Genomic DNA, 27,186 nt, shown 5'->3' with positions numbered 1-27,186 from the left:
AGGTGTGTGCATCACAAAAACCTGGAGAGGTTTGTGCACCAAAAAAACCTGGAAAGGTTTGTGCACCAAAAAAGCCTGGAGAGGTTTGTGCACCAAAAACACCTGGAGAGGTTTGTGCACCACAGAAACCTGGAGAGGTTTGTGCACCAAAAAAACCTGGAGAGGTTTGTGCACCACAGAAACCTGGAGAGGTTTGTGCACCAAAAAAACCTGGAGAGGTTTGTGCACCACAGAAACCTGGAGAGGTTTGTGCACCAAAAAAACCTGGAGAGGTTTGTGCACCAAAAAAGCCTGGAGAGGTTTGTGCACAAAAAAAAACCTGGAGAGGTTTGTGCACAAAAAAAAACCTGGAGAGGTTTGTGCACCAAAAAAGCCTGGAGAGGTTTGTGCACCAAAAAAGCCTGGAGAGGTTTGTGCATCACAAAAACCTGGAGAGGTTTGTGCACAAAAAAAAACCTGGAGAGGTTTGTGCACCACAGAAACCTGGAGAGGTTTGTGCACCAAAAAATCCTGGAGAGGTTTGTGCACCAAAAAAGCCTGGAGAGGTTTGTGCATCACAAAAACCTGGAGAGGTTTGTGCATCAAAAACCCCTGAGAGGTTTTTGGCTGTGTCCTGGGTGGGCTGCAGGGGGAAGCCCCTGAGCCCTGGGATTTCCTCACCTCCATCCGTTTGATGCCGCCCACTCCTCGCCCGCCGTAGTAAGAGGCGTCCACTGTTGGCCACTTCTTCTTTGGCAGCCCATCATCATCTTCCTCCTGCAAAACAGCACCAAGGGGTGGCACAGGATGGAGGCAATCAGCGCTCCCAGGCTGTGCTGGACAGGCCAGGTTCTGCTCCCTCTCCTGTTGTTTTCCAGAGCATGGACACTCGTGAAAGGAAAATGTTTGCTGATATAAACACCACCACCACTTGAAAGGTACAGGCAGCTCCAGCAAGAATGAGAATTCGGGATTTTTCACCCCTTCCCTTCAGCTGGGGCCGTGCAGAGGCTGCTCGTGGCTCCCTGGGCTCTCCAGAGCCCAGGAAAATCCCCAGATCGGAGTTCAGGTCTCACAGGATGCAGAGAAAGAGCAAGAAAAGGAGTGAATTCTCTCCTGAGCGACAGCAAACTTGGGGTACCTTTGGGGACAGCGCCAGTGGCAGTGCCCAGCTTGATTGAGAAGAGCTGCCCAAGAAGAATTGGATGGAAAAGCCTCATGGAAAAGTCACAAGAATGGAATTAATTTCATTATTATTGAATATGGGCAGCTGCCCATGGGAGTCCCTGTGGCTTCAGGGAGCCAGAGAGAGCCAGGCCCTGTGTGAAAAATGAGATTTAAATTCTGTATCCTGCCCTTGCTTGCTGCAGCCACATCCCCAGGCACAGAGCTGAACGTGCTCAGCACCTCATGGTGACATCCAGATCAAGAAAATGCCCTTCAGTTTATTTAAAATGAACTAAAAAAAAAGCTCTAGTGCTAAAGCTCGAGTGAAATTCAAGGTATTTTAAATTTTCTGTTGCGCTTTGTAAGGTCAGAGCAAACACAGAGCTCTTAGAGCTCCTTTCCCTTTAATTTCTGCAGTTCAGGCTGTGAACTGGCGAAGCAGAAAAGCAGAGTTCATCAAAAACGTGAAGTATTTCCTGTGAAAAACGTGGAGAGAAAAGAAAAATGGTCCCTCTCTCATTTTTCTTCTTCTTTCTCTAATTTTTCACAGGGATTTGGCTGAACTCCAAAACTTAAGAGCTTTCCAAAACTGGAAAAGCCAAAAATACTTTGAAATTGAAACTCCCCATCAGGAAAACTGAAAAAAAACCCCAAAAAACCAAGAAAAAAATCCAGTTTTTACAGCAACCAAAAGCATTTCAGTTTATCAAAACACAGAAACTGGGCTGCAAAATGTGTCCTGACCTAAGGGAAGGGTGAATAATTGGTCACAACTACCAGGTTCTTCTCTTCAGAGCTGATCTCTTCTCTCTGGCCCCAGGCAGAGCTGCAACCCAAGAACTCAAATATCTCTGCATGAAGTTTTCCATGAGGAATTTTTTATATTAAAAAAAAAAAGGGGGGGGGGGGGAAGCAAAGCCATCTAAATATTTTCCTTCAGCAATTCTCTTTCTCTTCAGTTCAGCACAGACTGGACTTCTCACAACAGGAAATACCAAGGTTTAGGAAATCTTCCCCAAAAGCCCTGTGAGTCCCCTCGTTGGGAGCCAGGACGAGAGCACACGCACACAGAGAGGCTCAGGGACACTCAAAAAACAAAAGAGTCACAAGTTTTCTGCAGAATGAGCCTGTTTGTGTGCTTGGAAGGGCAGGGAGGTTTTGCAATAAAAGCAAAAAGCCCCCAGCAGTGATGTCCTGCTCTTGGCTGATGTGATCACGACACACGTGGGGAAATGGGAAGGGAGAGGCACCCAAATCCCACACCCAGCACCCAAATCCCACACCCAGCACCCAAATCCCACACCCAGCACCCAAATCCCACACCCAGCACCCAAATCCCACATCCAGCACCCAAATCCTACACCCAGCACCCAAATCCCACACCCAGCACCCAAATCCCACATCCAGCACCCAAATCCTACACCCAGCACCCAAATCCCACACCCAGCACCCAAATCCCACATCCAGCACCCAAATCCTACACCCAGCACCCAAATCCCACATCCAGCACCCAAATCCCACACCCAGCACCCAGATCCCACATCCAGCACCCAAATCCCACACCCAGCACTCAAATCCCACATCCAGCACCCCAAATGTCACACAGGGAATGGGAAGAGGCACCCAAATCCCACACCCAGCACCCAGATCCCACACCCAGCACCCAAATCCCACATCCAGCACCCAAATCCCACACCCAGCACCCAAATCCCACACCCAGCACCCAAATCCCACACCCAGCACCCAAATCCCACACCCAGCACCCAAATCCCACATCCAGCACCCAAATCCTACATCCAGCACCCAAATCCCACATCCAGCACCCAAATCCCACATCCAGCACCCCAAATCCTACATCCAGCACCCAAATCCTATACCCAGCACCCAAATCCCACATCCAGCACCCAAATCCCACATCCAGCACCCCAAATCCTACATCCAGCACCCAAATCCTATACCCAGCACCCAAATCCCACATCCAGCACCCAAATCCCACACCCAGCACCCAGATCCCACATCCAGCACCCAAATCCTATACCCAGCACCCAAATCCCACATCCAGCACCCCAAGTGTCACACAGGGAATGGGAAGAGGCACCCAGATCCCACACCCAGCACCCCAAGTGTCACACAGGGATGAATTTTCATTCCCTGCCTGCTTCACCTGCATTTTTCCACAACGGGGCTCGCACCTGAGGAGCTCCAGCTCTGCAGGGTCAAAAACAGCCCTGGAAAATCCAAGTGCATTTAAGGATGCTGGAAACTGACTGTGCAGAACGTGGCAAATTTCCACCCCCAAAATCTGCTTTAGATGGAGCTAGAGTTGCTTTGAACAAGTCAGAAGAGGCAGGACAGAGCTGCATTTCACAGTCAGGGATCCAGATCCGTAAGTGCTGGATTGCAGAAAACAAAGATCTGTGTTTATCTCAGAGGTCTGGCCAGGCTCTGGATACTTTGACCCTGACCTGAGGGAACCTCATCTGTGGGTAACACAAGGATAATTTAGGCTCCACAAGGGACATCTGAACCACTCAGGGTAAGAATTCAAACTCAATTTGGCCAGATATTAAAAAAAAAAAATCATTTTGGACAACTTCCCCCTCTCCCCACCCTTATAATTATTTTCCCAGTTGTCTCTGAATTTTGTCAGAATTCAGCATTTATAGAAACTTCTGCCTGCACCGAGGGCTGAGCTGTGACATGATAATCATTTCTCTGTGTGAGAGATGTCAGATTTCAGTGCTGAGAGAGCAGAGGCAAATCCAGCTGTCCTCAAGGCTCCTTTCTACCCCTTCCCCCAAATCCCAAATTCCCCAAATCCCATGGCCACCTCTCTGCTTTGGGACACTTTGGGGACACCTTGCTGCTCTCAGGGAACGTTTCCTCCTGCTGGGGAAGATTTTGCTCCCCAGAATCTTCTCTGCCTTAACTTCAGCTTCGTACGAGCTCAGCCTTGAGACACAAATATTTCTCAAACCAGCCTCGATCCTCACAGAAAGTCCCCGTTTATCCTGGCCCGGATTCTTGGAGGTCCTGCCTGAGGTGAAGCCCCCCAAGAGCAAAGTGTGTGCACAGCTAAGAGGAGCCCTGGTTCTGGTGAAAGAAGGATTTGAACTGTTCCCACAAGGTGAAGTTCCTATAAGGTGATGGGAATCAACACCAGGATGGGATTAAACCCAAACCCCACAGCCACTGCCTGGATATTTCACATGAAATTGGCTCTGAAAATGAAATTTGCCTATAAAACTCCACACCTCCATGGTGTAATACCTGCCCCTCATCCACTGCCAGTAACAGCCCCACCTTTCTTCTTTGAAATGCCTCTCTCAGGCATTTAAAGGTTCCTTTTCTCCTGCTCCCACATTCCCACAGCTCCCCGTAAAAAGGGAGTACAGGGAAGGAGAAGCACTGGCAAACCACTGGGACCTGGCTTCATTTTAGGAATTGATTTCCTGCCTTGGTGTCTACAGAAATTCCAGTCAGATCCTTTCTCTGGAGCCTGTTTTGCCATCTCCCCAGCACAGCTTTCCAAGAGGAGCAAGGGAAACAATTTGGAAAAGGATAATGAGCAGCAGTAATTAAACAACTGGGGTTAGTGGAAGGTGTCCCTGGCCATGGCAGGGGGTGGGACAGAATGGCTTGGACTGGGAGATGATTCTGTGATAAGAAATGAGGGTCCAAGCAGCTCTCCAAGCAGCTGGATGTCCTTCAGTCATTCTCAGTCCTCGTGGATGTTGTGGAGAGATGAGATCCCAGCAATCGCTGCAGATCCAGCTGAACACGGGGCTCTGCCCTTGGCTGCCTGCAGGGAGTGAAGTCCCAGGACGGTGCTGAGGCCCCTGAGGGGCTGCAGAACGTCCCTTTGTCCCCAGCACGTCCCTGGGAGTGTTTGCTGGGCTGTGTTTGTGGCTCAGAGGACACCAGACATCAGAATTATCCCATTACAGGCTGCTCCGTGGCTCGGCTCCGGTGCCGCATCTGGGATCTCCGTGGATGTTGGGTGACAGAGCAGGAGGGGAAAAAAGGGGCTGAGAGATGAGGAAAGGGCAAGATGTGGGCATGTGCTTGATGTCCTGCCTGGCTTTGGCAGACTCCAGGGAGCTTTGTGTCCCTGGATTGTGGGACCTGCACAGATCCAGTCCTGGGTCCAGTCTGTCCAGGACTGACAGCAGCACAATTCTGGGCCAGGGAGTGAATAAGGAATTGCTGGGAGCTGCAGAGCCTTGCAGCTGGGGTTTTTTGGTGTATTTTGAGGCTGGGTTGCTGCAGCAGAACCAGCCTCAGCCTTGTGGTGAGCCTCTGCTCTGAGCTGGGCAGAGCTGTTCAAATGAACCCAGCCTAAAGGTGATGGGACACAGGAATAAAAGCAGCTGCATCTTCCTGCAGAAGGGTTAGAAAAAGCCTTCCTGTTCACTGGAGGTAGAAGAATGTGGTTTTGATCCACCTTCAGTGAGTAATCACAGGCCAGAGAGGTGCTCTGGCTCCTCCAGGCTCTCACCTCTTCCGCTTGGCGTGAGCTCAACCCTTCCTGGCCTAAGTGAAACCATCTGTCCTTGCCTGGGCTTCACCCTCAGCATCCCCGAGCAGCACAGGGGGAGCTGACAACATTCCCAATTTCTGCATGAATTCATTGGCAGTTTCTGGCCAGCAATGATTTCCTTCACCAGCAGTGAAGAGCCTCCAGGGTGTCTCGAAGGGCCTCTGAGACAGAGTTCAGTAAAACCCTTGGCGGGTGCGATGGCAGAGGCTGCTTCCCCCTCGTTGTTGGAGTGTAATAATTCATTCTCCTTCCTCCTGTGGGCTTCAGCTCCCAAACCTGCTGATGCAAGAATTCCTCATCTTTTTTTTTCCTTTTTTTTTTTTTAGTGGCCAAGAATTTGATGAGATGAGAAGAAAAAAAATCCAACTGTGACCCTGCTGCCGAAGGGACATCACAGGAAGGAAGAATGATGTATTTTAATTAATTTCAGCAATTGAATCCCTTGGCTTGGAGGCGTGTGTGATGCAGAACAAGGCATGTGCAATTTGAGGTTAATATTTCCCTTTTCATTCAGAGGACAGAAGCTGACAGAGCTGGTGGATTTTCACCCAGCCTAAACAAATGGGAGATGGGCCAGGAGCCTGCAGAGAGAGGCTCAGGGGGCTCTGGGCCCACGTGCAGACCCCCCTTGGGTCTGGGAATGGTCTGGAGTTTGCTTCAGGCCTGGTTTGAAGTGCCCCAAGGTGGCCTCGGGTCCCACAGCCCTGGACAGAGCCAAGGCTGGAGCTCTGCTCCTTGCAGATCCCTGAGCTTTCCTGAGCCTTGACTCAGCCCACGCTCCCTGGGCCAGGCTTCATGGAGAGTGCAGAGCAGCATTTCAGCTGCTTTTCCTCTTGCAAGCTGAAGCAGGCAATGAATTTCTCTCCAGAAACAGAAAACAAGGCAAACCACCCAACCAAATCACCCTGAGCACAGACCTAAGGCTGATTCGAGTTGCACATCGAAGGGGAACCCATCCAAACCTCAGTGCAGCCAGTGGAAAATCTCCCAGTGCCATCAGAGGGGCCTGCACAGAGCCCAGGGATGCAGTGAAACCCCAGGGAGCAGGGCAGGGACTCACGGCATGCTGAGAGCACAGATGGAAAACTGGGCACGTTTCTGGGAACAGTCTGCTCAACAACGGGGGCAGAACTTTAACCACTTTTGGCAAGACTCACCTAAAACTTGCAAGGAGAGTTAAGAGGGAAGCTTTAATGTTGATTTGGTCTCCGTTAGAACTTCCCTGGCTTATGCAGCTCCACTGATGTCCAGGGGATTTTGCTGGGATCCTCAGACAAGGAGCAGGAGCTTCCTCTTCTCCCATCAGCTGTGCTCCAAGGGCTCAGCGCTGGGAGCTCCCAGCAGGACTGGTTTTACATCCCAAACCACCAAAAGCATCACTGTGCCATTCCAGGGGGGCATTCAGCACATGCTGAGGTTCCAATAACTCCAATTAAACCCAGGCTGAAGGGCTGTCCCTTGTGTGAAGCACAGCCTGAGCTGTGATTAAAACTCACAGATTTAATCACCTTTTGTGAGGAGACTGAACAAAACATCGTCCTAAACACCCAGGAGACCAGGGCTCAGTGGCACTCACCTCGCTGTCTTCTGCAGGAGGTGGGGGAGGCTCCTTGATGATCTGGAAGGATTAAAGAGAAAGAGAACCATGAATTCAGGCTTTGCTCTTTAGCACGACTCAAAAGAGAACCATAAATTCAGGCTTTGCTCTTTAGCACGACTCAAAGAGAACCATAAATTCAGGCTTTTTAGCACGACTCAGATGCCACCAGGAAGAATCCAAAGGAGAAAACAAGAGGATGTGCTGCTGGCACACCTCTGTGGAATCACGGGGTGGCTCTGAGGGTGGGCAGGGGGTGTCCCAAAGCCCACGGAGATGTTCCTAAAGACAGCTCCACACTCACATTGCTCTTTGGGTGCCCCGTGTGAGGCAACAGAAAATTCACACTCTGATATCCCTGACTCTCCTAATCCCTGAAGCTGCCACAGTCAGTGGCTGGCTCTGAGCATTGATGCTTCTCCTGAACCACCTCAGGAAAATCAGCATCTCCTTCCCCTGCCCTCTGCACACTTGTACAAATCCTGCCTCAAATAATTCAGTCTGAACAAAGGCTGGGAAGCAAAAGGAAGGTGAAGCAAAATGCCCTGGGGACATTGCAGAGCAGTGATAACCCCCAACCTGCGTCCCACACCGTTCTTTTTTCATTCCAGAAGGCTCTGCCACCTCATACTCTTCTGTGCTTTTCATTTGTCAGGTTAATGTAGCTCACTGTCATAAACTTTAAACACATAAATATATATACACATATATGGCTGAGTGAGGTTTCTAATAAAGAATCAGGGTGAGGTTGCAGCCTGGCCCAGGATACTCTCCATGGAAACCATTTCAGTTTCTGTGGGTGTGAGGCCATTATTTCATGCAGAAAGTTTGCATCCAGGGCTTGGCAGGCTGCTGGCTGCTAGCAGAGCCCTGCATCCAAGAGCAACAGAGAGGTTTCCAAGGGGAGGGCAGAGCCACCAGGCACGTCCCACCCTGTCCCTCACCCCTGGCATGGGCTGGGAAATGCCCCAGGATGGGTTTGGGTCCATCTGGAGCAGGCAGAGCTCTCTGTGCACCCCAGGCCATAGGGCAGGGGCTGGCAGAGCACCAGTGCAGGTGACACTGAGTGTCCTGAGCTCTGCTCAGAGCTGGGGGGCAGAGGCTGACACACGTGTGGGCTTCAAAATCACCCTAAAAACACCCAAAAAACCCCCCAACAACAACAACCAAAAAAAATCCCCCCAAAACAAAACAACAACAGAAACCACCCCCCAAAACACCAATCCCAAACAGCAACAACTTGGCTGTTTAAATGCAGAAAGGGAAAATTGCAATCACATTAAAGGCCCTGAAGATATAAATATTTACAGCAATTCCTCTCACTCGTGTTTTTCCTCCTGTGATGAGCTCACTGTTTTTATTTTCCTCTGCAAAGCCCGAGTCATGCAATGTGGCCATTAACGAGGAGCATGTGCCTCTGGCTGGGGAGGAGACAGGGCTGGAGCTCTTGTGTCCCATAGAAACAATAAAAAATATGAAAATGATGAAAAGTAGATGAGAAGTGGGTGATAGGTGCCCAGGGAGGTTTGGAGTCCCCATCCCTGGAGGTGGCACTCAGTGCCCTGGGTGACAAAGTGGGGACTGGCTGAACTTGGTGATCTCAAATGTCTTTTACAACCTAAATAACTCTGGGATTCTGTGGAAAGTGGATGAAAAGTTGTCTGCATGCCAGTAGGAAAGGAAAGTCTGGATATCAGCATCCTCAGAGGTGTCAGATGGAGACAGCACCATCTCCTCCATGTCCCTTGACACGATCAGCACTGACAGAGGGTGCAACTCACCAAAAGACACAGGACACCTTCTCACATTAATCTTGTTCAGTCTGACGGGCAGCATTTGTCAACAGATCTCCTTTTGAACCAAATCCCTGAGCATTGAACCCATCAGGCACTGTGAAACTTCAGATATCTGATCCAAAATGTACCTGCTGGGACCACCTAGTTCCCTCCTGGAGCATCCCCTGCTGCAGGGGAAGGAACATCACGGGTTCCAGGGGAGTTTCATTTACATTGGAATGAAACATCAGAATAAACCATCCGAATTTGATCCAGCTAAGCATCCAAACTTCTCAGCCAGGATCAGTGGAGGTTACACACCTGGAGGTGAGGAGATGGCTGTATTCCATACATCTGCATTCCTTCCCATATTCACACACAAACTGACTGACTGCTGTAAACAGATCAAGTGTTTTCTATCACAGGCAAAGAGGGGGAAAAAAAAGACATTCCTTCCATTTTTGAGTGCTTTGCACTTCTAAGAGCAACTGAGCTCCCAGTAAATTGGCAGCATGGATTGGTTAATTTGGACAAGTCTAGAGATGGGGGAGTTCAATCTCCTGTGCCTTTGAGCCTGTACGACCTTTCAAAGTTCAAGTCTTACAAAAAAAAAATCTCATTTCTGACTCGCTGCCCAGGCCTTCAAATAACACAAATCTTTTCCTTCTCCCTTTTGGATTCTTACTGCTACAGCTCTGTGTGCATGAAATCCTCACTCTGGGGCAGCCTAACCCTGAGACCCTCATTTGGGACACCCAGACTCATTTTGGGGACACTCAGACCCTCATTTGGGACACCCAGACCCTCATTTGGGACACCCAGACTCATTTTGGGGACACCCAGGCCCTCATTTTAGGGACACCCAGACCGTTTCTCTGAGTGGTAGCCCAGGGCAAGGCCGAAGGCCCAGGCCCACAGGCCCCACGCACTTGGCACAACCAGAAACAACCCAAAAGATGGAAAAACGCCATCAAAAACGCCATCCCAGGGCCCTGTGAGGTCACACCCACACGGACACCTGGTTGTGGCCATCCAGGTGAGCCCCAGGAGCTGCTGAAGGAGCAGCTGGGAGCGGGCCAGGCCTGGCACGCGGCGAGCTCGGCCTGGCGAGGCCGCGGTGTTTGGTCACAAGCGTTTGGGTGACCCCAAACCCTCCCTGGGCTCCTCTCCCTGTGTTTGGGACAAGCAGAACACGATGCTTCAGCCTCGGTTTGCTCTCCAGGTGGGGAACACCTGAGGGGCTCCGCACAAAAACCTGGCGAGGCTCTTTTGTTCCTAAGGGTGAAGGTGGGGAGAGACGGCCCCTGGCTTTCCTTGGCTTTTCCTTTTTCCTTGGAAGGAGCTTGGAGAGCAGCTGTCAGCATTTCCACACACTCAGCTGTGAAAATTCGGGACAGTGAAGTAATTCTTTGCCTTTCAGCACTGTTCCCAACACGCCTGTGAAGGACAGGTCTCTGTTAGCTGAGCCACTCCGTGCCTCAGGCCCATGGAGGAGCAGCTGTTTCTGATGGATAACCCAGCGGAAAAGCAGAGGAATTCTATCAGCCACCTCCTGGAAGGTTAAAAACATTGGGAGGGATAAATTTTCTGTTGCCCTGAAATTTCTGTAGCCAGTCAGGCATAAGAAAGCACACGCTGAATCCAAATTTTGCATATTCCAGGAATGTGTCTAGGATGTTTTCTGTCTTGGGAGCCCAGAAATCTCCAGCAATCACACAGCAACTATCCTTGGAGTTTTCCATGATAAATAGGGGCAATATGTTTCTTGTCAGAGGAGCTATCTGCTTTAGGATGGGACAGATCATCATTTCAAATGAAGCAAACAGATCATCATTTCAAATGAAGCAAACAGTACAAAATAAGAAACAAAGGACTTTGCCTCTAATTGGGATTACAAGTTTGGAAGCATGCTGTTAACTGAGCAGATTATTTTTGTCCTTAATTACCTTCATTCTTCTGGAAAACACCGAATATATATTCTTGCTCTCTTAATAAACAAGGATTTTTCATAGCATTAACTATGATCCATCTGACTAATTTCCTATTTTTTTTCCCGTTACATATTTATAGTTTTGACCTCTCAGTCCTGTGACTGTTTCATATTTGAGGTATGAGCTGGGTAAAGGAACATTTCCTTTTTTTTTTTTGTCATATCTTCTGTGTCTTCTCAGTATCCATTAAATCCTCGGGGATCTGCTCTACACCCCAAAGCTAACACGAGCAGGGGCTTGTCCCAATTTCTTTGCCTGCAATAAAATGCAATCTTCTTCTCAGGGATTCAAGTAAGAGGTAAAGGAAGTCCAATGGAAAGTTAACTCATCCTTTTAAGTTCACCTCTTTTGTCAGCCTGGGAGGAGATTCAGGAAGCTCAATTTTAACAGATAAAAAGTGCAAGAAAAGGCCTCTTCACCCCAAAGATTTGGAGGTGAACTGTACAAACCAACTTCAACACAGGATCATAGTACATGTCAAAATCATCCACTTCAGAAAGACAGGACGTCATGGAGAGAAAAATCATTCTCTTAATTGTTTATATTTAATCATCTTAATTCATCCTGGTGCAGTCTGGGGCTGGCATGCAGCTCTGCAGGGAATGCAGGCAGCAATGCAGTGTCTGCATAGGTGGTTCCCCTTTCCTGAGCTGCTCCACTCACACAGATAAAGCAGCCCAGAAGCCCTGGGGTGTGCTCCAAGCATCTGACCCACTTTCTTGGCAAGACCACAGAGATGAAATCCCTTTTCTGGGCAAAGGAAAAGCATCGTGGCCACTTTGAGCTGTGCACAGGAGCCCTCACTCACAGATTTCTGCTGAATTTTCTGCTTACATGATCCTGTTCTCCCTTCTCAGCACAAGTGCAGAAGAGCTGTGCTCACGGGAGTTGGTGGGAATGGGATCTTGGTAAGGAATCTCCATCCTGCCATTTTATAGCTCTTCAGGGTTGTTCAGAGCCTATGCATTCCCTCCCCTTCTCTTCCACCAGTTCAGCCATGTGGTTTTAATCTATATTTTCTGCATTTTCTCCATCCAGCTCTTTGTTTCCAAAACTTCTGGTCAGCTGCAGTACAGACTGAGAGCCAAACAGATTGCTGGGTTCTTCCATGCTTACTTCCAGAAAACAGCTTTAAAGTTAAAACTGCTGTGAGGTGCTCATAGCAACACCTCATTTATCTGCCAGCCACACCCCTGCATCTAAAATCACTCCAGTATGAAAATGAGTGAGGTGGAGAAGATTTTCTAGTGGGCAAACAACCCAGCCCAGCCTCTCAGCCACCCTGGATGGCTGCAGAGGGGAGGCAGAGACTCAAACCTGGGAGGAGGTGATGGATGAGCAGCACCCCAGCGAGGGAGACCATCCCAGCACAGCCAGACCTTCCAGCTATTTCATTAATTCTGCCTTCACTCTGCATCCAAACCCTTGAAGCAGCTCCATTTCCAAGCCAATCTAACAAGGTGCCTGCTAAGTCCTCCTCAAGACACTTTTGGGGGTTTATTTCCTCTACATTAAACCTGAGGCTCATGTTGGCCTCAGATTTTTTTTTAATTGTTTACCCAGAACAATTTCAGGCCTGGGCAGCTGAGCATCCTCCTGCACACACAGCTCCTGCTGTGGATGTCTGGGATGGGAAGAGAAGCAGTGACTGGGGGAAGGCAGGAGCTGGAATGTGCTCAGCTCAGGAAAGGTGGGGTCACACCCCTTTGGAGGTGTCTGTGTGTCCTTGTTTTCCTTCTTGCCATCATTCTTGTTGTGAGTGCAGCGCTGGGGAGTTCACACAGCAGAATTGCTTCTTTGTTCTCTGCTATTCAATAAACCTACAGCCTTTGGAGAGGTTAGTGCCTGCCTCCCATGCTTTTGTAATATCCTCCACAGGTATCCAGGGAAATTTCTGCCTGTGCTGGTGTATCAGGCACAGCAAAGAGTTATTATTGCTCTGATTCACTAAGCAACAATTGCCTCTACTGTAAACCCAGTGGTAAATTCCAGACTTCATCCCAGAATACTTCTGAGACCAATAAAGCTGGATACATTTGGAAACAGCATTCCTTCATGGGCTCATGCCAAGGAGATACTGGGTTCCAGATAAACCTTCAGAGTGAGTCTGTTGACTCCAGTCCATTTACTCCAGGGATGAAGCTGGCTCAGTGTCTTTCCTGAAGAACTGCTGGATAGTAATGACTCTTATTTAATTAAAAAGCATGCCAAGAGGAATTTCAGGGTTTAGAAATGTGCTTGTCACTCAGAAACAAATTTATTCTTGGTGGGAGAAGAGTTTGTTGTGTTTTTTTTTCCTTTTTCCCCTGGACACATCCACAATTATCTCTGAGACGTCCCTGGGCTGGAATCCACGGCGATGTCTCCGGGTCTGTGGTTTGGTTATTCGAGGTTGGAGCTCTGGGCTGTTGTGCAAGGCAGCTCCTCTGCCCTTAATTCACTTCTGACAACACTGAATTCCTCCCTGTGCCACTTCCAGAGCAGCCACAAAGCTCTGCTGGGCTCCCTATCCCCATCCCCTGACAGTCTGGGCTCCCCTCCATGGTTTTATCCTTAATTTCACAGAATTTTTGCAGTGCACAGTGAGGCTCTGCTGGGCTCCCTTTCCCCATCCCCTGACAGGCTGGGCTCCCCTCCACGGGTTTATCTTGAATTTCACAGAATTTTTGCAGTGCACAGTGAGGCATCCTGGCTGCTGACCCTCTGCCAAACACACCGGGTGCCCTTCTGGGGAGGTGGAAGAGATTTCATACTCCTATGAAATTTCAATGATTTTATTCCAAGATTTCATATTCCTCTTGGAATAAAAATCTTTCCAACAGCTACAGGGAAGTGTTTGACTACACTGGAAAAATATCAGAGAGACAGTCCCCACTTGCAGACCTTGCTAGGAGGGAATGTGGGAGGTAAAGGAGGAGAGTGAGGAAAACTTTTATCTACAACAAATGTTTTTAAGTGGAGGATTTAAATCTGGAAATGATTAAGCTTATAAAGTTTCATGTGGAACAGAGACTCCCTCTCTCTGCTGCACCCACCTTGCTTATCTGGGCTGTTTTTCACACCCAGGGTTTTACACCACCACTGTCCTCACACGATTCCAGTGCCACAGTGCCCTCACAACAGCTCCACATCCCCTCCACACCCTGCTGCTTGCATTTATTAATGCCTTTTTCTCATCAGCTTCATCTCCCTGCTCTCACAGAACCTGAAACCAGCAGCACCACTGACAGCATTTTCCCTTCATCCCCTCAATTCTCCTCCAGGTCCCAGTGCAAACATCTGCACAGGGCACATCTCCTCTGACTTCCATCGAGATGTGCCAACAAAAAGTTGGCCCAGCTCCTCTGGGGATGTGCCATCTAGTTTAGACAAATAACTCTGAGCAACCCACCACGCTGCTAATCCCTTGGCCAATTTTAGAACCAATTTTTTTCATTGTTCTGAAAGTCCAAATAAATATTTTTTTTCCATTCTGGTTTTCATTTTGGGACAGAGGTGCCAAACTACTGTGAAGAGAAGCATTTAATCCCCATTTTCAGCCAGGAACAGAAATAGACAATTAAGATTTTTCCTGCAAGATTTCCATCCTTGTTCTGGATAACGAGTCTCAGCACAGAGACTCATCCTGCAGCAAGTGGAGCTCCAAAGCTCTCTGCTCTGCACTGGGGATTTTTCTCTCTGCCCTTTTAAAGAATTAACTCTGCTGAACTTTTGTGAAAGGACCTGGAGGAAAGACGATGCTCAATGAAGCACAGTCGGACTTCCACTGTCACTGGGATGTTCCAAACGCTTTTCAGACACGGTGATCCAGGAAACACAGCTCATCTTGTGAAAATTTGGACTCCTAGAAATGTCTTCTCCTTGTTTCTGAGGCAGAACCGGGACTGCAGCATGGGCTGATCAACCCTGCCCTTCTACAGGAGCCCTCCAGCGTTAGAAAATCCAGAACAGCCATGGCAGGAATACATTTCAGCAAACTATTTCCATTTTGTGACCAAAACACGAGACTAACAGGCTCCTGACGAGGTTTGGGTGTTGGCAACACTGCTGTTCCACGGGTCTAACCCAGATGAAACAGAAACCCAAAGCAGTGACAGAAATGCTGCTCCTTTCTGGGACCAGTCCCGTGGAAAACTCTGCCTCCTTCCCCCTCGTTTCTGCTCAGCACCGAAATTCTGCTCTGTGCTGCTGATTTCTGTCACTTACCACGGTGCAGCAGAGGGGCCAGAACCACCAGAGCAGAGCCAAGGCCAGCAGGAGGAAGAGGATGAGCAGGGCGATGGCCAGGATGGTCCCGTCGGACTGGAGGAGAACAGAGAGCGAGTGACACCTGTGTCACCCTCCCCAGCTCTGTCCCCAAGGCCCCTCTCTATTTACTGACACCTTAGTGATGGTTATTAATGCCATTTAATTTTCATTTTTCATTTCATTTTCAGGCAAAAACAAGCCTTCAGTGAAAGGTCATTGTTTTTTACCACCAGGCTAAAAAACCTCTCTTGATTTTCTGACTTTCTCCACATTTAAAGGTCAAATCAATTCACTGTTGATTAACACAAAGGTGAAAATTCCTTCATTCTTTCAAAGTGCCACAGGAGAGAGCGGGGACAGCCGGCTGTGCTGAGGCTGTGGAGTCCCCAGAGCCTCCCAGGGCTCCCAAACCTCTCAGCTGGCACTGGCAGAGCTCGGGGGCTGTTCCCACCCCAAACACCTCAGCCAACATCCCAAACCATTTATTGGGATTATTGGATCTGGTGACATCCCCTGCTCTCCCACCGGGAAGAGCTCTGCAGTTTTGGGTCTGAGAGCCACCAGAGCAAGAGGTCACGAGTGGTTTTTCCTCTTCTGGGAGCATTTTAGGGGATGAACAAAAGCTTATTTCAATTCCCATCCTGGCTTTGCTCCGAGATGCTCTTACTTGGCCCTGCCTTCCTGTCCCCAAACACGGCCTTGGCAATTCTCCCCTCCCTTGGACATTCCCTGGAGCCTGAGGCATCCACTGGAGGCTCAAGGGCTTGGGCACACCTGGCACAGGTGACAGGGAAATGTCACCTTGCCACACGCTCAGACCTTCGAGGGGTAACTGCTGCTGCTGGAACACACCCACTGCTGTGTTAAATCCCAACAGGAGCATCTCAGGACATCACAACTCACACAGTGCGTGCTGGAGATGATGACAGAGCTGGAGATGAAGCTCAGCCCATCGTTCATGCTGACTTGAAGAGCTGCTTCCCTGGAAAAAGCCAAGAAGGAAATCAGGGCAGCTCATGCACCGCTGGTAGCCGGGGTCTCAGAAATCGGGATAATTCCCTGCCTGTCCCCCTGCTCCAGAGCACAGCTGCTGCTGGACACGAGAGAACGGCAGCTCAGGACCCCAAAATGATCCACAGAACCGTGGGGAGACCCACACCCATCTCCCCACAGGCAGATTTTGAATTTTGGGGCAGGAAAAACGTACATGCCAACTTCTCTCAGCACGGGCGCCGGGCACAGCAGGTAGGTGTCCTCCACCACGAAAGGCTTCTCATCTGGAAAGGGGAAATAATGTCATTCACTGCCAAATCAGTCACACAGGCCCTAAGGAAGAAGTTTAAACAATGGTTTTGCTCACTCCTGGGATATAAATGAGGTGGGGATGAAGAGCTGCCCCACGTGTCAGAGGCACAGCAGAGCTGGAGGTGTGGAGATCTTTGGAAGGTCAGAGCAGAGGTTCAGCCCAGGTGAAACAGACACATCCAAGGTAAGAAAGTTGTATATTGCAGAAAATTTTGCATTTTAAGGCAGAAGTTAAACCTTTTTAACTGAATTACACTGGTTCAAAAGCGAGTGAGAGGAGCAGGAGCACTGCTATTCCTGCTCTGTGCACCTGAGTGAGAGCTTTGTGCCACCACTGGGGGATCCCCAGGAACTGCCCAGCCCATTTCCCAGCTGACATTTCCAGCTGTGCTGCCACATCTGGCCCCACCGTGCTGTTCTCACCCTGATTTACCGCAATATCATGAACTCCTGTGAATTTATGACATCGTCTCAGCACACACACACGCCGAGAAAACGAAGATCAGCCTCTTGTTTTCTCCTTTGCTAACTCTGGCAGCCAAAGGCTCCTCTGTGCCAGCGTTCACTAGAACAAAAGCTGCTTCATCTTACAAGGCCTTTTACTCAGATCTGGTCAGCTTTTTGTTTCTCTTTCTCTCCCAAGTCCCATCTCTCTAGAAAGTTTATCAGGCCGGGGTGCCCCGGGGGAGCTCCAGGCTGGCTGCAGGCACGGATTAGTTTGTTTGGAGAATGTTTGTGTTTCGCCGCAAAAATGAGCCACTCTTTCCCTCTGCTCTAAACAAAAGAGCATCCATTTGGTTTGCATAACTCTGGCTGAAGGCTCCCCAGCTCCACATCTCGTGCCAGGGGTTGGATTTTGTGCTTTGCACTGCTGGAAGGGCTGGGGAGGGAGGGCAGAGCGCTCAGGGCTTTGCTGCCCTGGGTGTCCTTTTGGTTCTGGGCTCCTTGGGTGCCCCTTTTGAGCAGGTCCCTGGTGCTGCTCAGGCTCCAGCAATTCCATGCTCAGAGTTCCTGCACCTGAAGAGCTCAGTGCAGCCTGGAAAATCTATTATTCCCTGCAAAAGTGAATGATTTCTTATGCCATTAGCAGGGTGTAACCTTCTGGCAAGCCAGGACTTGGAATATTTCCTAACCATAATCATAAAAGCTTCGATATATGCAGGATGCTTTAACACAAAAGCACAAGCCCCTCAAAAAAAACCCCCAGAAAGCAAAGAGGATCTCACAAGAAAAGCACTGTGCTGCCAGGAGGAACGAAAGGTGGGGGAAGTGGAGCAATCTGGCAGGATCTAAAAACAGGAGACGATTTTTAGGAGATGTTTTTTGGGCAGTCTGGGGATCCAGTGCCCCCCTGCATCCCCCAGTGCTGATCCCCTGCTCTGTCCTGCTCCCATATTTGTCTGGATAAAGCAAATCCAGGCAGGTTTGTGCAGAGGATGGGTTTGGCCAAGCATGCAGAGCATTCACTGGAGTGCAGCAGATCCAGCCCAGCTCTGCTGTGGTGCCTGCTCCTCCACCAGCTTTTGATCTCTCCATTCAGCTTTCAATTGCTGAGGACAGAGCTCAGCCTCTCTGCCCAGAGCTATCTCTGCTGGCTCCCGCACAGCCTGGGCAGACTCAGACATTTTAGCACCACAGATCAGTCATAAGTCACTGCACTGGATAATTACTTTTAACTCTGAGCAGGCTGAACCCAATTCTCCCAGGTCCTGCTGCAGAACATGCATCTGATTACAGCTCTGCTCAGCCAAATATTCCTCATGGTTTCTACAGATGTTCCTCTTTTTTTTAAATCCCATAACTATGAACATTATGAGTCGAAGCTCTCTTCACCTGCCACTTTTCCCTGCCAATAATCCCAATAAAACCCCATTAGCTCATGCCTTTAACCTCAGCACGTCCTAGCCGTGCTCGCTGCATCTCATGTGGGATAATTGAAGGTTTCAGGAACTGCTGGCTTAGTGTTATCTTTAAAAATGCCTCTCTCCCTGATACAATCACAGGCAGAGAAGCAAACAAAGACAGCTGAGCTTTCCAACCTCCATGAGGTTTCCATAAAATCCTGGTTCATTTCTCTCAGGGAGAGAGTTTTTGGGAGCAGCAGGCAGGGGCTGCAGGCTCTGGGATGTCCCACAGAGCAGCTCAAGCCCAGCAGAGCTGTTCCCACCTGGGTTTGGGAACTGCTGGGCTCCCTCACTCAGGGAGGGGCTGAACACAGAATTTGGGTTTGTGGCCTTTTCCTGCCACGCCACAACTCCAGCTGAGAGCAGGAGAGGAGCTGGTGCCGTGGCAGGGAGGGTGAGCTCAGTGCTCACCTCTGCAGCAATTCAGGACACCACAAATCCATGGCTCAGAGGGCCTGGACCTCATTCTCCACATCCTTTCTGTGGACACAGCTTCAAACTCAAAAAGCCCACGGGCTGTGTTAGGATAATCTGATCTTTCCTGAAGGCTACAGTGGGATTGTGATGACAGACACCATAAAAAATGGCTGGGCTGGAGCTGCAGCGAGCACAGAGGGAGGAAGGATTCCTCCTCCTCCTCCTCCTCCTCCTCCTCCTCCTCCTCCTCCTCCTCAGCAGGTCAGTGTTTGGGGTGAGGACACCCTCACACAGCATTCCCTGTGTCTGTGCCTGCCCAAAGCGGACCCTGGGCAGGGGGAGCTGAGGGATGGCATTCCCAAATTCCTCAGGATGCTTCCAGGAATGAGTGCCCTGAGCCCTCCAGCTCCTGCCACCCCCAGCACTGGCCACATCTGAATTTAGTGCACCAGGGCCAGCCAAGGTTTCTGCTGGGTGACGCAGGAATTGGCGAGAGCAGAGGGTTTCCTCCTGCAGGAGGCCACTGCAGGAGCACAGGAGTCCCACAGCTGCCCCAGGGCTCGCTGACATCCCAGCCAGGGCACCCAGCCCCAGCAAACCCCCCCAGCTGCACAGAACAGCTCAGCCAGGGGCTCTGAGCACACTGAGCCCTTGCATCTCCACTTTGCAGAGCTAATTCATGTGTTTATTTCATCCTGAACAGGCTCAGGGCTGCCTGCAATGCAATATCTGGATATCAGTGCTGGGAAGGATGAATTGTGGATTGAACTGTGAATTATCTGGGTTCCCACAAGGCTCAGAGGAAAGCAGTGAGGTTCTCAGTGCTGCCAGCCCAGGGGATCTCAGTGCACATCACAGACCTGACTTAACACAATTTTCTTCTCTTCCCTGGGTGTTTCCACCCCCCTCAAACTCACTCACGCTCTGTCAGTCACACAATCTGCCTCTTAAAAAACAAATCCCTTCTGCATCCTGCAAACTGAGAGCTGCCCATCCCACAGGCACCGTGTTTCAAGATGCAGATCCCTGCCAGGGCAGAGAGGAAATAAAGGGAATTCGAGGAGCTCTTACTGAGGGTGACGGTGTCGTTGATCCTGAAGCTGCAGAGCACCCTGTCCACGTTGCGGGCGTGCCGAAATCCATTTCCCCTCACCACCACCTGGAAGGACTCTGCCAAAACAGCCTCTGGGTTATTATTGAAGCACAGGAACTCAGGGAGTTCGGCTTTTCGACTGCTAGAGTTGGTGGTTTCACCATTAAGTTTAAAAATGTAATTTCCACGCTCTTCCCTACTCAATTTCAACTTGAATTTTGAGGAGTTTAGGAATTGTTCAGGAAATAATTCACCACGGACACGCTTTAAAACAATCCTGCAGTGGAAACATGAGGCTCCAAGGGCACTGAGCTTTGCACTCTCCAAGTGTCCATTTTAAATGGCAGAAAGGTTTGGGTGAAAAAAGGCAAAAAAACCTTCTAGTGGCGGATAATTTGGAGAAGTTCAAGTGTTGCTTTCCCAGGTAACTGCAAAGGAAGCAGCCCCAATTCCTGTGAGTGTCTGGGAGAGGCACTCAGAGCACAGAATGGTCCAAGACAAAGCAGGAGGAACCTCATTGTCACCCCAGGAGTGACAAAACCTCGTTTTTGCAGATCCAGGTCTTTGCATTTTACAGCCCCATCCTCTCTCCTCTCCCCCGAGGACCAGCACACTGGACTTGTCAAGAAAAGCAGATTTGCTCTGGAATCTGGGCTCCCCTCCAGGCCCCTCTGGTTTTCAGCCAAGCTGTAAATCATCCCAGCACATGCAGGGGAGCTGCTCCAGCCCTGCTGTGTGTGGGGAACAGCTTTTGGGGACAGCACCAGAGCTCCGTGCTGGGAATAGTCCCGGGAAATCACAGAGTTCTCAGGCTCAGGTCATTAGTGAATCCCCAGCAATTAGACATGAACTGAAAACTGTGTTTTAGGCAACATGAAGAGCTCAGACTTACCCCCTGCACAGATACTGGAAGGTTCTGCTGCCAGGATTTCTATACAGGACTTCTTCAAAATCTAAGAGACAAAAAGTGAAGCACCTCAGCCTGGTTTCCATGGAAACAGAGATGTGACAGGTGAGTGAGCACAGGTTTCAGATAAACACTGAACTCATCAGAGCACCTGGGGCACAATTACAGCCCTTGGCTTTAATTATAAATAATATAAAATATTACTTATAATATTTATTTATATTTATATAAATAGAAATTATATTTATATAAATACATAATTATATATAATAGATTATATTATTATATATAATTATTTATAATTTATATATTAATATAATATATAATATAAATAGATATAATATAAATAGATATAATATAAATATATATAGTATAAATATATAATGTAAATATATATAATAGAATATATAAATTATATATAATTATATATAATTTATATATTTATATATAATATAAATATATATAATATAAATATTTATAATATAAATATATATAATATAAATATTTATAATATAAATATATAGTATAATACATAACTTATATATAATTATATTATAGTTTATATATTCATATTTATATAAAATATAATATATAGTAAAATATATATAATATATATTTTATATATAATTATATTATAGTTTATATATTTATATAAAAGATATAAATTCTAATATAATTATATATAATTTAATATATAATTTATATATAATTATATTATAATTTTATATTTATATAAATTATAAATATTTATATAAATATATATTTATTATTAATAATATTCATTATTAATAATATAAATAAAGGAGGGCAGGTGTGGCTGCCCTCCTTGAGCTGTTGCTGGTTGGAAGGTGAGGGGTGCCAGGGTCAGCGGTGCCAGGGTCAGGGGTGCCAGGGTCAGGGGTGCCCTGGGTTCTGCAGCCCATGAACTGGAATTCTCCACCATCTGCAGCCCCCTCCAGGGGCTGTGGAGGCACCATCCCCCTCCTCCCTTTGCAGCCACACCTCCCTCTCCAAACTCGCTCAGGACCCAACGCTCCAAAGCAAACATCACAAGTTTAATCTAAACTGTTTAACTTTGCACTAAAACATCCCACAAGTTCCCAGAGCCGCTCCTCAACTTCTGTTTTTAACCTGATTTATTCGAGCTCACCTGAGGGCATCCCCAAGGCTGCTCTGCCACTCCAGACCAAATTTTATTCTGTTTAAGCCAGGCTTAACCACAGCTGAGTCTTTGGGAGGGCTGGCCCTGGCTTGCAGCCCTTTTTCGCAGTGATTTACACAAAAACTTGGGCTCAGGCTTGGCTGAGCCCTCCAGGCAGAGGCTGGGGCTGGACACTCTTTATTCCCTGATGGTGCTGGAGCTCCTCGGGCTGTTCCTGCTCCTGTCCTCCAGCCCCAGCTCCTCCAGGGCTGGCTCAGAGCCTGGGGCAGAGACTTTGGGGGGCTCAGCCCCAGCCCCAGCCCCAGCCCCAGGCAGCACTGACCAAACTTCAGCCCAGCTCCAAGAGGAGAGCAAATATCAGCCAAGCATCGCTCGATGGCTCAAGCCCAACATGAGAACTCTTTTCCCAACTTTAAATTGAAACATCTGTAAGGAAAGAACAGCGACCAATACAATAAACCCTGGAAGAAAAAAGATAACTTTGGTTTTTTTTTTTCCTCTTCTCCACAGTCACAGCTCCCTGCCTCAAATACCTAATTGCAAAAGCTACTCACAGAGCCAGGCTTTGTTTTTTAAAGCATTTAAACAGAAGTTTGAGTTATTCAGAAAGGAAGGCTGAAAGTACCAAGTATTGAAGGAGGCAGGATGGTCTGAGCTGGTGGCAGGCTGACAGGTGAGGAGAGAGATTTGCAGGAACAAGGTTTTACAGGAACTGTCAAGTGGAAAAAAAAGAGAAAGTCAACAGCTGAGAACAGAACTGAGAAGCAGGAGAAGAATTAAAAATAGACACAATAAGGAAAAACACAGAGAATTTAAATACAATCAGGACTTTTTTTCATGGAGCAGATCCTCACGTGGTTAAATTTGAGATTAATGACCCCTCCTCAGCTATTGCAAACACTCCTGCTGTGGGGCAGCTCGGAGGGGGAATAGCAGGTGTCTCAATTAGATGATGCAGATCTCCCAGTCCAGTCAAATCCCTTTACATGACTGTTAAAAACTGCCCCTAAACACTTCTACAGTGCCAATTGCAATATTTATTTTGATTTCGATTAAGTTTCTCCAAGCACACACCCTTACTTAAAGTGAACATCAGGCAGGATTACTGCAAAAGGCAGAACAACTGCAAAAAAGGAAAAATCCTTTATGTCTCTTCCTCATTAAAAAATGCAATCAGAAAATGATCCAGTGTCTTCATTTTAGATTTAACGGGGTCTGGAATTTTCTGGGTGCACAGCCTTGGTGGGCTGCAGGTGCAGCTCATCCTCGTGGTCTGGTTTCCCAGGAAATCAAATCCCCTGGAAGGCTGGAGGTGCCTGACTCATTCACCTTCCCCAGGTGAGGCCCAGGAGGTCACTGGGCCCTTCTGGACACCCAGGGAAGAAAGGGAGAGAAATTCTGCAGCTTCTGGAAGCTTCCACTCGATCTCGTGCTCACACAGCCAGCTCCCTCCACCACAGCAGTGCTCCTTCCACATTCCTTCCACCAGATCTGGGAATTCTAATTAGCAAACAGGATGCTGAAGTGTAATAAATAGAATGTTGCTGCCTAATTAGCGCGAGTGGGAATGACCTGCAGTCTGATGCCAGGTGCTCATTAGCGAGCTCTGTCCAATTACTGAATGCCAGAGCTTGGTGCCAATTACAAAAAAGCCATTTATTTATGAAGTGTTTCCTGTCCAATAATATCTACATGAGCTAAGTTGAAGAAAAAATACATTTAAGTGCTTTTTAAAATGCATTTGGGGGAAGAAGGAAGTGGAAAGGGGATCATACACCATTAAAATTAACGAGGAACGCTGCCCAGCTCAGGCTGGGGGTTATCAGCTGATAAACACCTTCCCTGGCCAGCGTGGAGTTTGGTCTGGAATGAACTTTCTGTCATCCCTGCCAGAAATCAGACCTGGAGGGATGAAGCCTTTCTGCATTTCATACAGAATTCACTCTGCTCACCCATCACCATCGCCTGCAGCTCCCAGAGCCCTGCTCAGGGTTAGCTCTGAGATAAACTCCAAGCTGGTGCTTGCTTTAAAACAAATCAAGGATCAGGGAGTTCTGTCCCAGGAGCTGCTCCTCAGCCAGCTCCTGGTACAGCCAGGTGAGGATCCCATCCTGACTTCCACATCCCTTCGTGATCCTCCAGCACTCCTACCAAACCCATACTGGGCAGGAGATGAAGCTGAATTTCAGGTTTTCTTCTAAGCCTTGCTTCGTTTGCTTTAAATTTAATTTAATTTAAAATCAGCAGAAATTTTTCATAGCGAAGGAAAATTTAATCAAATCATTCAGCTCCTTCCTTTAGTTTCCCATCCTGCAGCAATCACTCAAATCTGCTTCTGCTCCAGATTGTTCCCTCCTGACAAACTCAGACCACTCAGGCACTAACAGGGGGAAGCTGGAGTTTTAGCAGTGGCTTTTGCACGATGAGGAAGAGAAAGAAATTGGTTTGCTCAATAAAAATGTCCCACTTGAACTCATGGGAGAGAAAGGCCCTGAACGCTCTCAGGGTGGATCAGTTGACAGAGCACTGAACACCCCCAGCTCCCACTTTAAGAATCAAGTTTTTAGGCATGACCTCAGTGTGGGATTGGATTTTCCTCTCGATTTCCAGGGCTTGGAGGAGCCAATCCCTCCTGGAACGCTGGGAGCAGATCTCCTGCAGCTGCTCCCTCCCAACCTCTGGCTCCAGAAGGGGAAGGGCAGGTGCTCAGGAACGTTCCCAGCCCCACCACCCTGGACATCTTCGCTCAGCCGTCCCTGAGCTCTCACTCACAGCTCCCACCCTCCTCCCTGCTCCAGAGGCAATTCCAAGTGCAGGAAACACCCACCCAGGAGGGGAAACCCAGGGCAGCTGCCACCAAATCCCTGCAGACCCACAGGAACCCAGGCATTCCCATCTCCAGAGTTAATTCCAGACTCATCATCACTGCATCTCTCCTTCCCCTGTGGCATCAGCCTGACCCCTCCACGTGGCTGAGCATCCTTGCTGTGCTGGAGGAAGCTTCCAAACCCCATTTCCCCATTTCCAAATTTCACCATGAGCATTCCCTGTGAGCACAGACCGCTCCAGCACAGGGGTGCTTTTGGCAAGGATCAAAGTAAGGAAGAGGGAGCTGATTTTCCAGCTGGATCAGGAATCTACGGATTGTTTGTCATTCTCTGGGGTGACTGATGTCCTCCTTGCCATTCCTTTCACACACAAAACCACTTCCCTTCTCTCCAGGCCTCTGCAGTGACTCCTCCCCAGTGCTCAGGTCCCAGGTTCATCTCTGCACACCTGCACTTCCCTGGGACCCCCTCCCCAAGCTGGGGAACCTTGCTCCACTCAGCTGGAGCAGCTCTGCCCTGGCTGCCTGGAGGCTGAAACCTTCCCCCTCTGCCCAGTTCAACTGGAAAAGGACTCAGAGCTGCTGCTGGAATTCATTAAAAACAGCTGCACAGGGAGTGCAGGGCTGAGAGGAGAAGCACTGCTCTGTTGTTGTTGTTTTGTTGATTTCTCAGATGACATGCAACACCTGACTGTCCAAGAGAGCTGGGGCAGCTTGGAAAGCGCCAGGAAAACCAATAATAAAACCAATAAACCAGGGATTGTGTTCCATGTGCACGTGAGAGCACGGGGGAAAGCTGAGCCTGTGCTGAGGGAATGGTTTTGCTGGAATTGCATTGTCCAAATAGTGTGGGACCACTGCGAGCAGAGAAACCTGAGCCCCCTCCCCAGCCCCACGTTTCATCTGGCTTTTATCACCCCCAAGCAGCCCAAAATGAGAACAAACCAGGCCCCAAATGGATTTCCCATCCTTTGGGGCCAGGGGAAGCAATCAGATCAGCCCAGCCACTGATTTATTATTATTATTATTATTATTATTATTATTATTATTATTATTATTATTATTATTATTATTATTATTATCGTTATTATTATTATCGTTATTATCATTTTATTGTTATTATTGTTGTTATTGTTATCATTTCATTGTTATTATTGTTATTATTATTGTTGTTATTCTTATCATTATTATTGTTATCATTATTATTGTTATTATTGTTGTTGTTTTTATTGTTATAGTTATTATTATCATTATTATTATTGTTATTATTATTGTTACAATAATAATACAATTATTACATAATTAAATATTAATTAAATAATGAAATAATTTAAATAATGAAATAATAATAACACAGTTGTTACAATTATTATTATTGTTAACAATAATAATTGTTGTTATTATTATTACTATTATTATTATTATCATTATCATTATTATTATTACTGCACCCAAAAATGCCTGCAGGAAACGCCAGGAACAGGGAAACCTGGGGAACCATTGACAAACCCGACCCTGGAGCAGCATTTCAGCACAAACCAAGGCTGGGTCCCTTGGATTAAATAATTCTGTGAATTCTCTTTCAGCAGGTTCTTGTGGAAACAGGAAAAGCAGACCCCGATGGGGGCAGGAGTGACTCAGAGATGGGAGCAAACACTCACGGAGTCGATGATCCCCTGCAGGGCTTCAAAGCCATCGTTGACTGGGAAAACGTGATCTCTGCTGTCAGCAATCCTGGCCAGCTGGCACAGGAAGAGAAACAGAAATACAGAGATCAATTAGCCAGCAAATTAAGACTTCTCCAGATTAACTCAGAAATAAAACCCTCAAATGCTTTCTCTGGGTTTGATTCAAGGGAGGTTGTTCTAAGCCAAGTGTGCTTTGACTCCTTTTCTGAAAGCTGAAAAACTCTTTCAGCCTCTACCTGTGGGCAGTGGTGCAAGTGCTCAGGTGAGAAAAATGCCAGCAGTTACTGTGTGAAATTCATCCATGGACATGCTGATACTCAAATCAGAAATTCAGGAGTCAGAGAAAACGCTGTGAAATGTTTCTCACTAACGGAGCTGTTTGATTTTTACAGCACAGCTTTCCCCTGAAGGAAAAGCTGCACCCAAGCTGAAGGGTTCTATAGAAATATTTCAGTTTTATGGGGAAAAACATCCCCACAACTCCTTCCTGCCTCCAGCTCAGGCCAGATAATTTGCTTTTCTCCCTTTGTCTTTGCCCAGAATGCAGAAACACAGCTGGCAGAAACAGCTGGGGCAAGCAGAGGGG

The 27,186-nt window shown here is 48.0% G+C and overlaps 1 protein-coding gene and 1 long non-coding RNA gene across 3 annotated transcripts in view; one reads left to right on the top strand and one right to left on the bottom strand.

Annotated features, from left to right (window-relative positions):
- Window positions 1–27,186, bottom strand: part of ANTXR1 (ANTXR cell adhesion molecule 1) — a 45,701-nt gene that overhangs the window by 5,521 nt on the left and 12,994 nt on the right. For both annotated transcript variants that reach the window (XM_086865226.1, XM_086865225.1), the window contains 8 exons: window positions 26,574–26,654; window positions 20,909–20,969; window positions 19,995–20,093; window positions 16,505–16,574; window positions 16,201–16,279; window positions 15,256–15,351; window positions 7,263–7,304; window positions 661–756 (listed from right to left, as the gene is read on the bottom strand). In XM_086865226.1, the coding sequence (XP_086721352.1) occupies window positions 661–756; window positions 7,263–7,304; window positions 15,256–15,351; window positions 16,201–16,279; window positions 16,505–16,574; window positions 19,995–20,093; window positions 20,909–20,969; window positions 26,574–26,654 (624 nt within the window). The remainder of the gene's footprint in view (window positions 1–660; window positions 757–7,262; window positions 7,305–15,255; window positions 15,352–16,200; window positions 16,280–16,504; window positions 16,575–19,994; window positions 20,094–20,908; window positions 20,970–26,573; window positions 26,655–27,186) is intronic.
- Window positions 10,188–26,747, top strand: LOC147648945 (uncharacterized). Its single transcript, XR_015279714.1, has 3 exons — window positions 10,188–16,786; window positions 19,627–21,028; window positions 26,499–26,747. It is a non-coding gene; the product is annotated as an uncharacterized LOC147648945 (long non-coding RNA).

The sequence above is a fragment of the Cyanistes caeruleus genome, chromosome 29, assembly GCF_971803275.1.
Source record: "Cyanistes caeruleus chromosome 29, bCyaCae1.hap1.1, whole genome shotgun sequence".
NCBI classification, from domain to species: domain Eukaryota; kingdom Metazoa; phylum Chordata; class Aves; order Passeriformes; family Paridae; genus Cyanistes; species Cyanistes caeruleus.
Note: the sequence above shows the minus strand (reverse complement) of the source record. Positions and strands in the feature narration are given on the sequence as shown.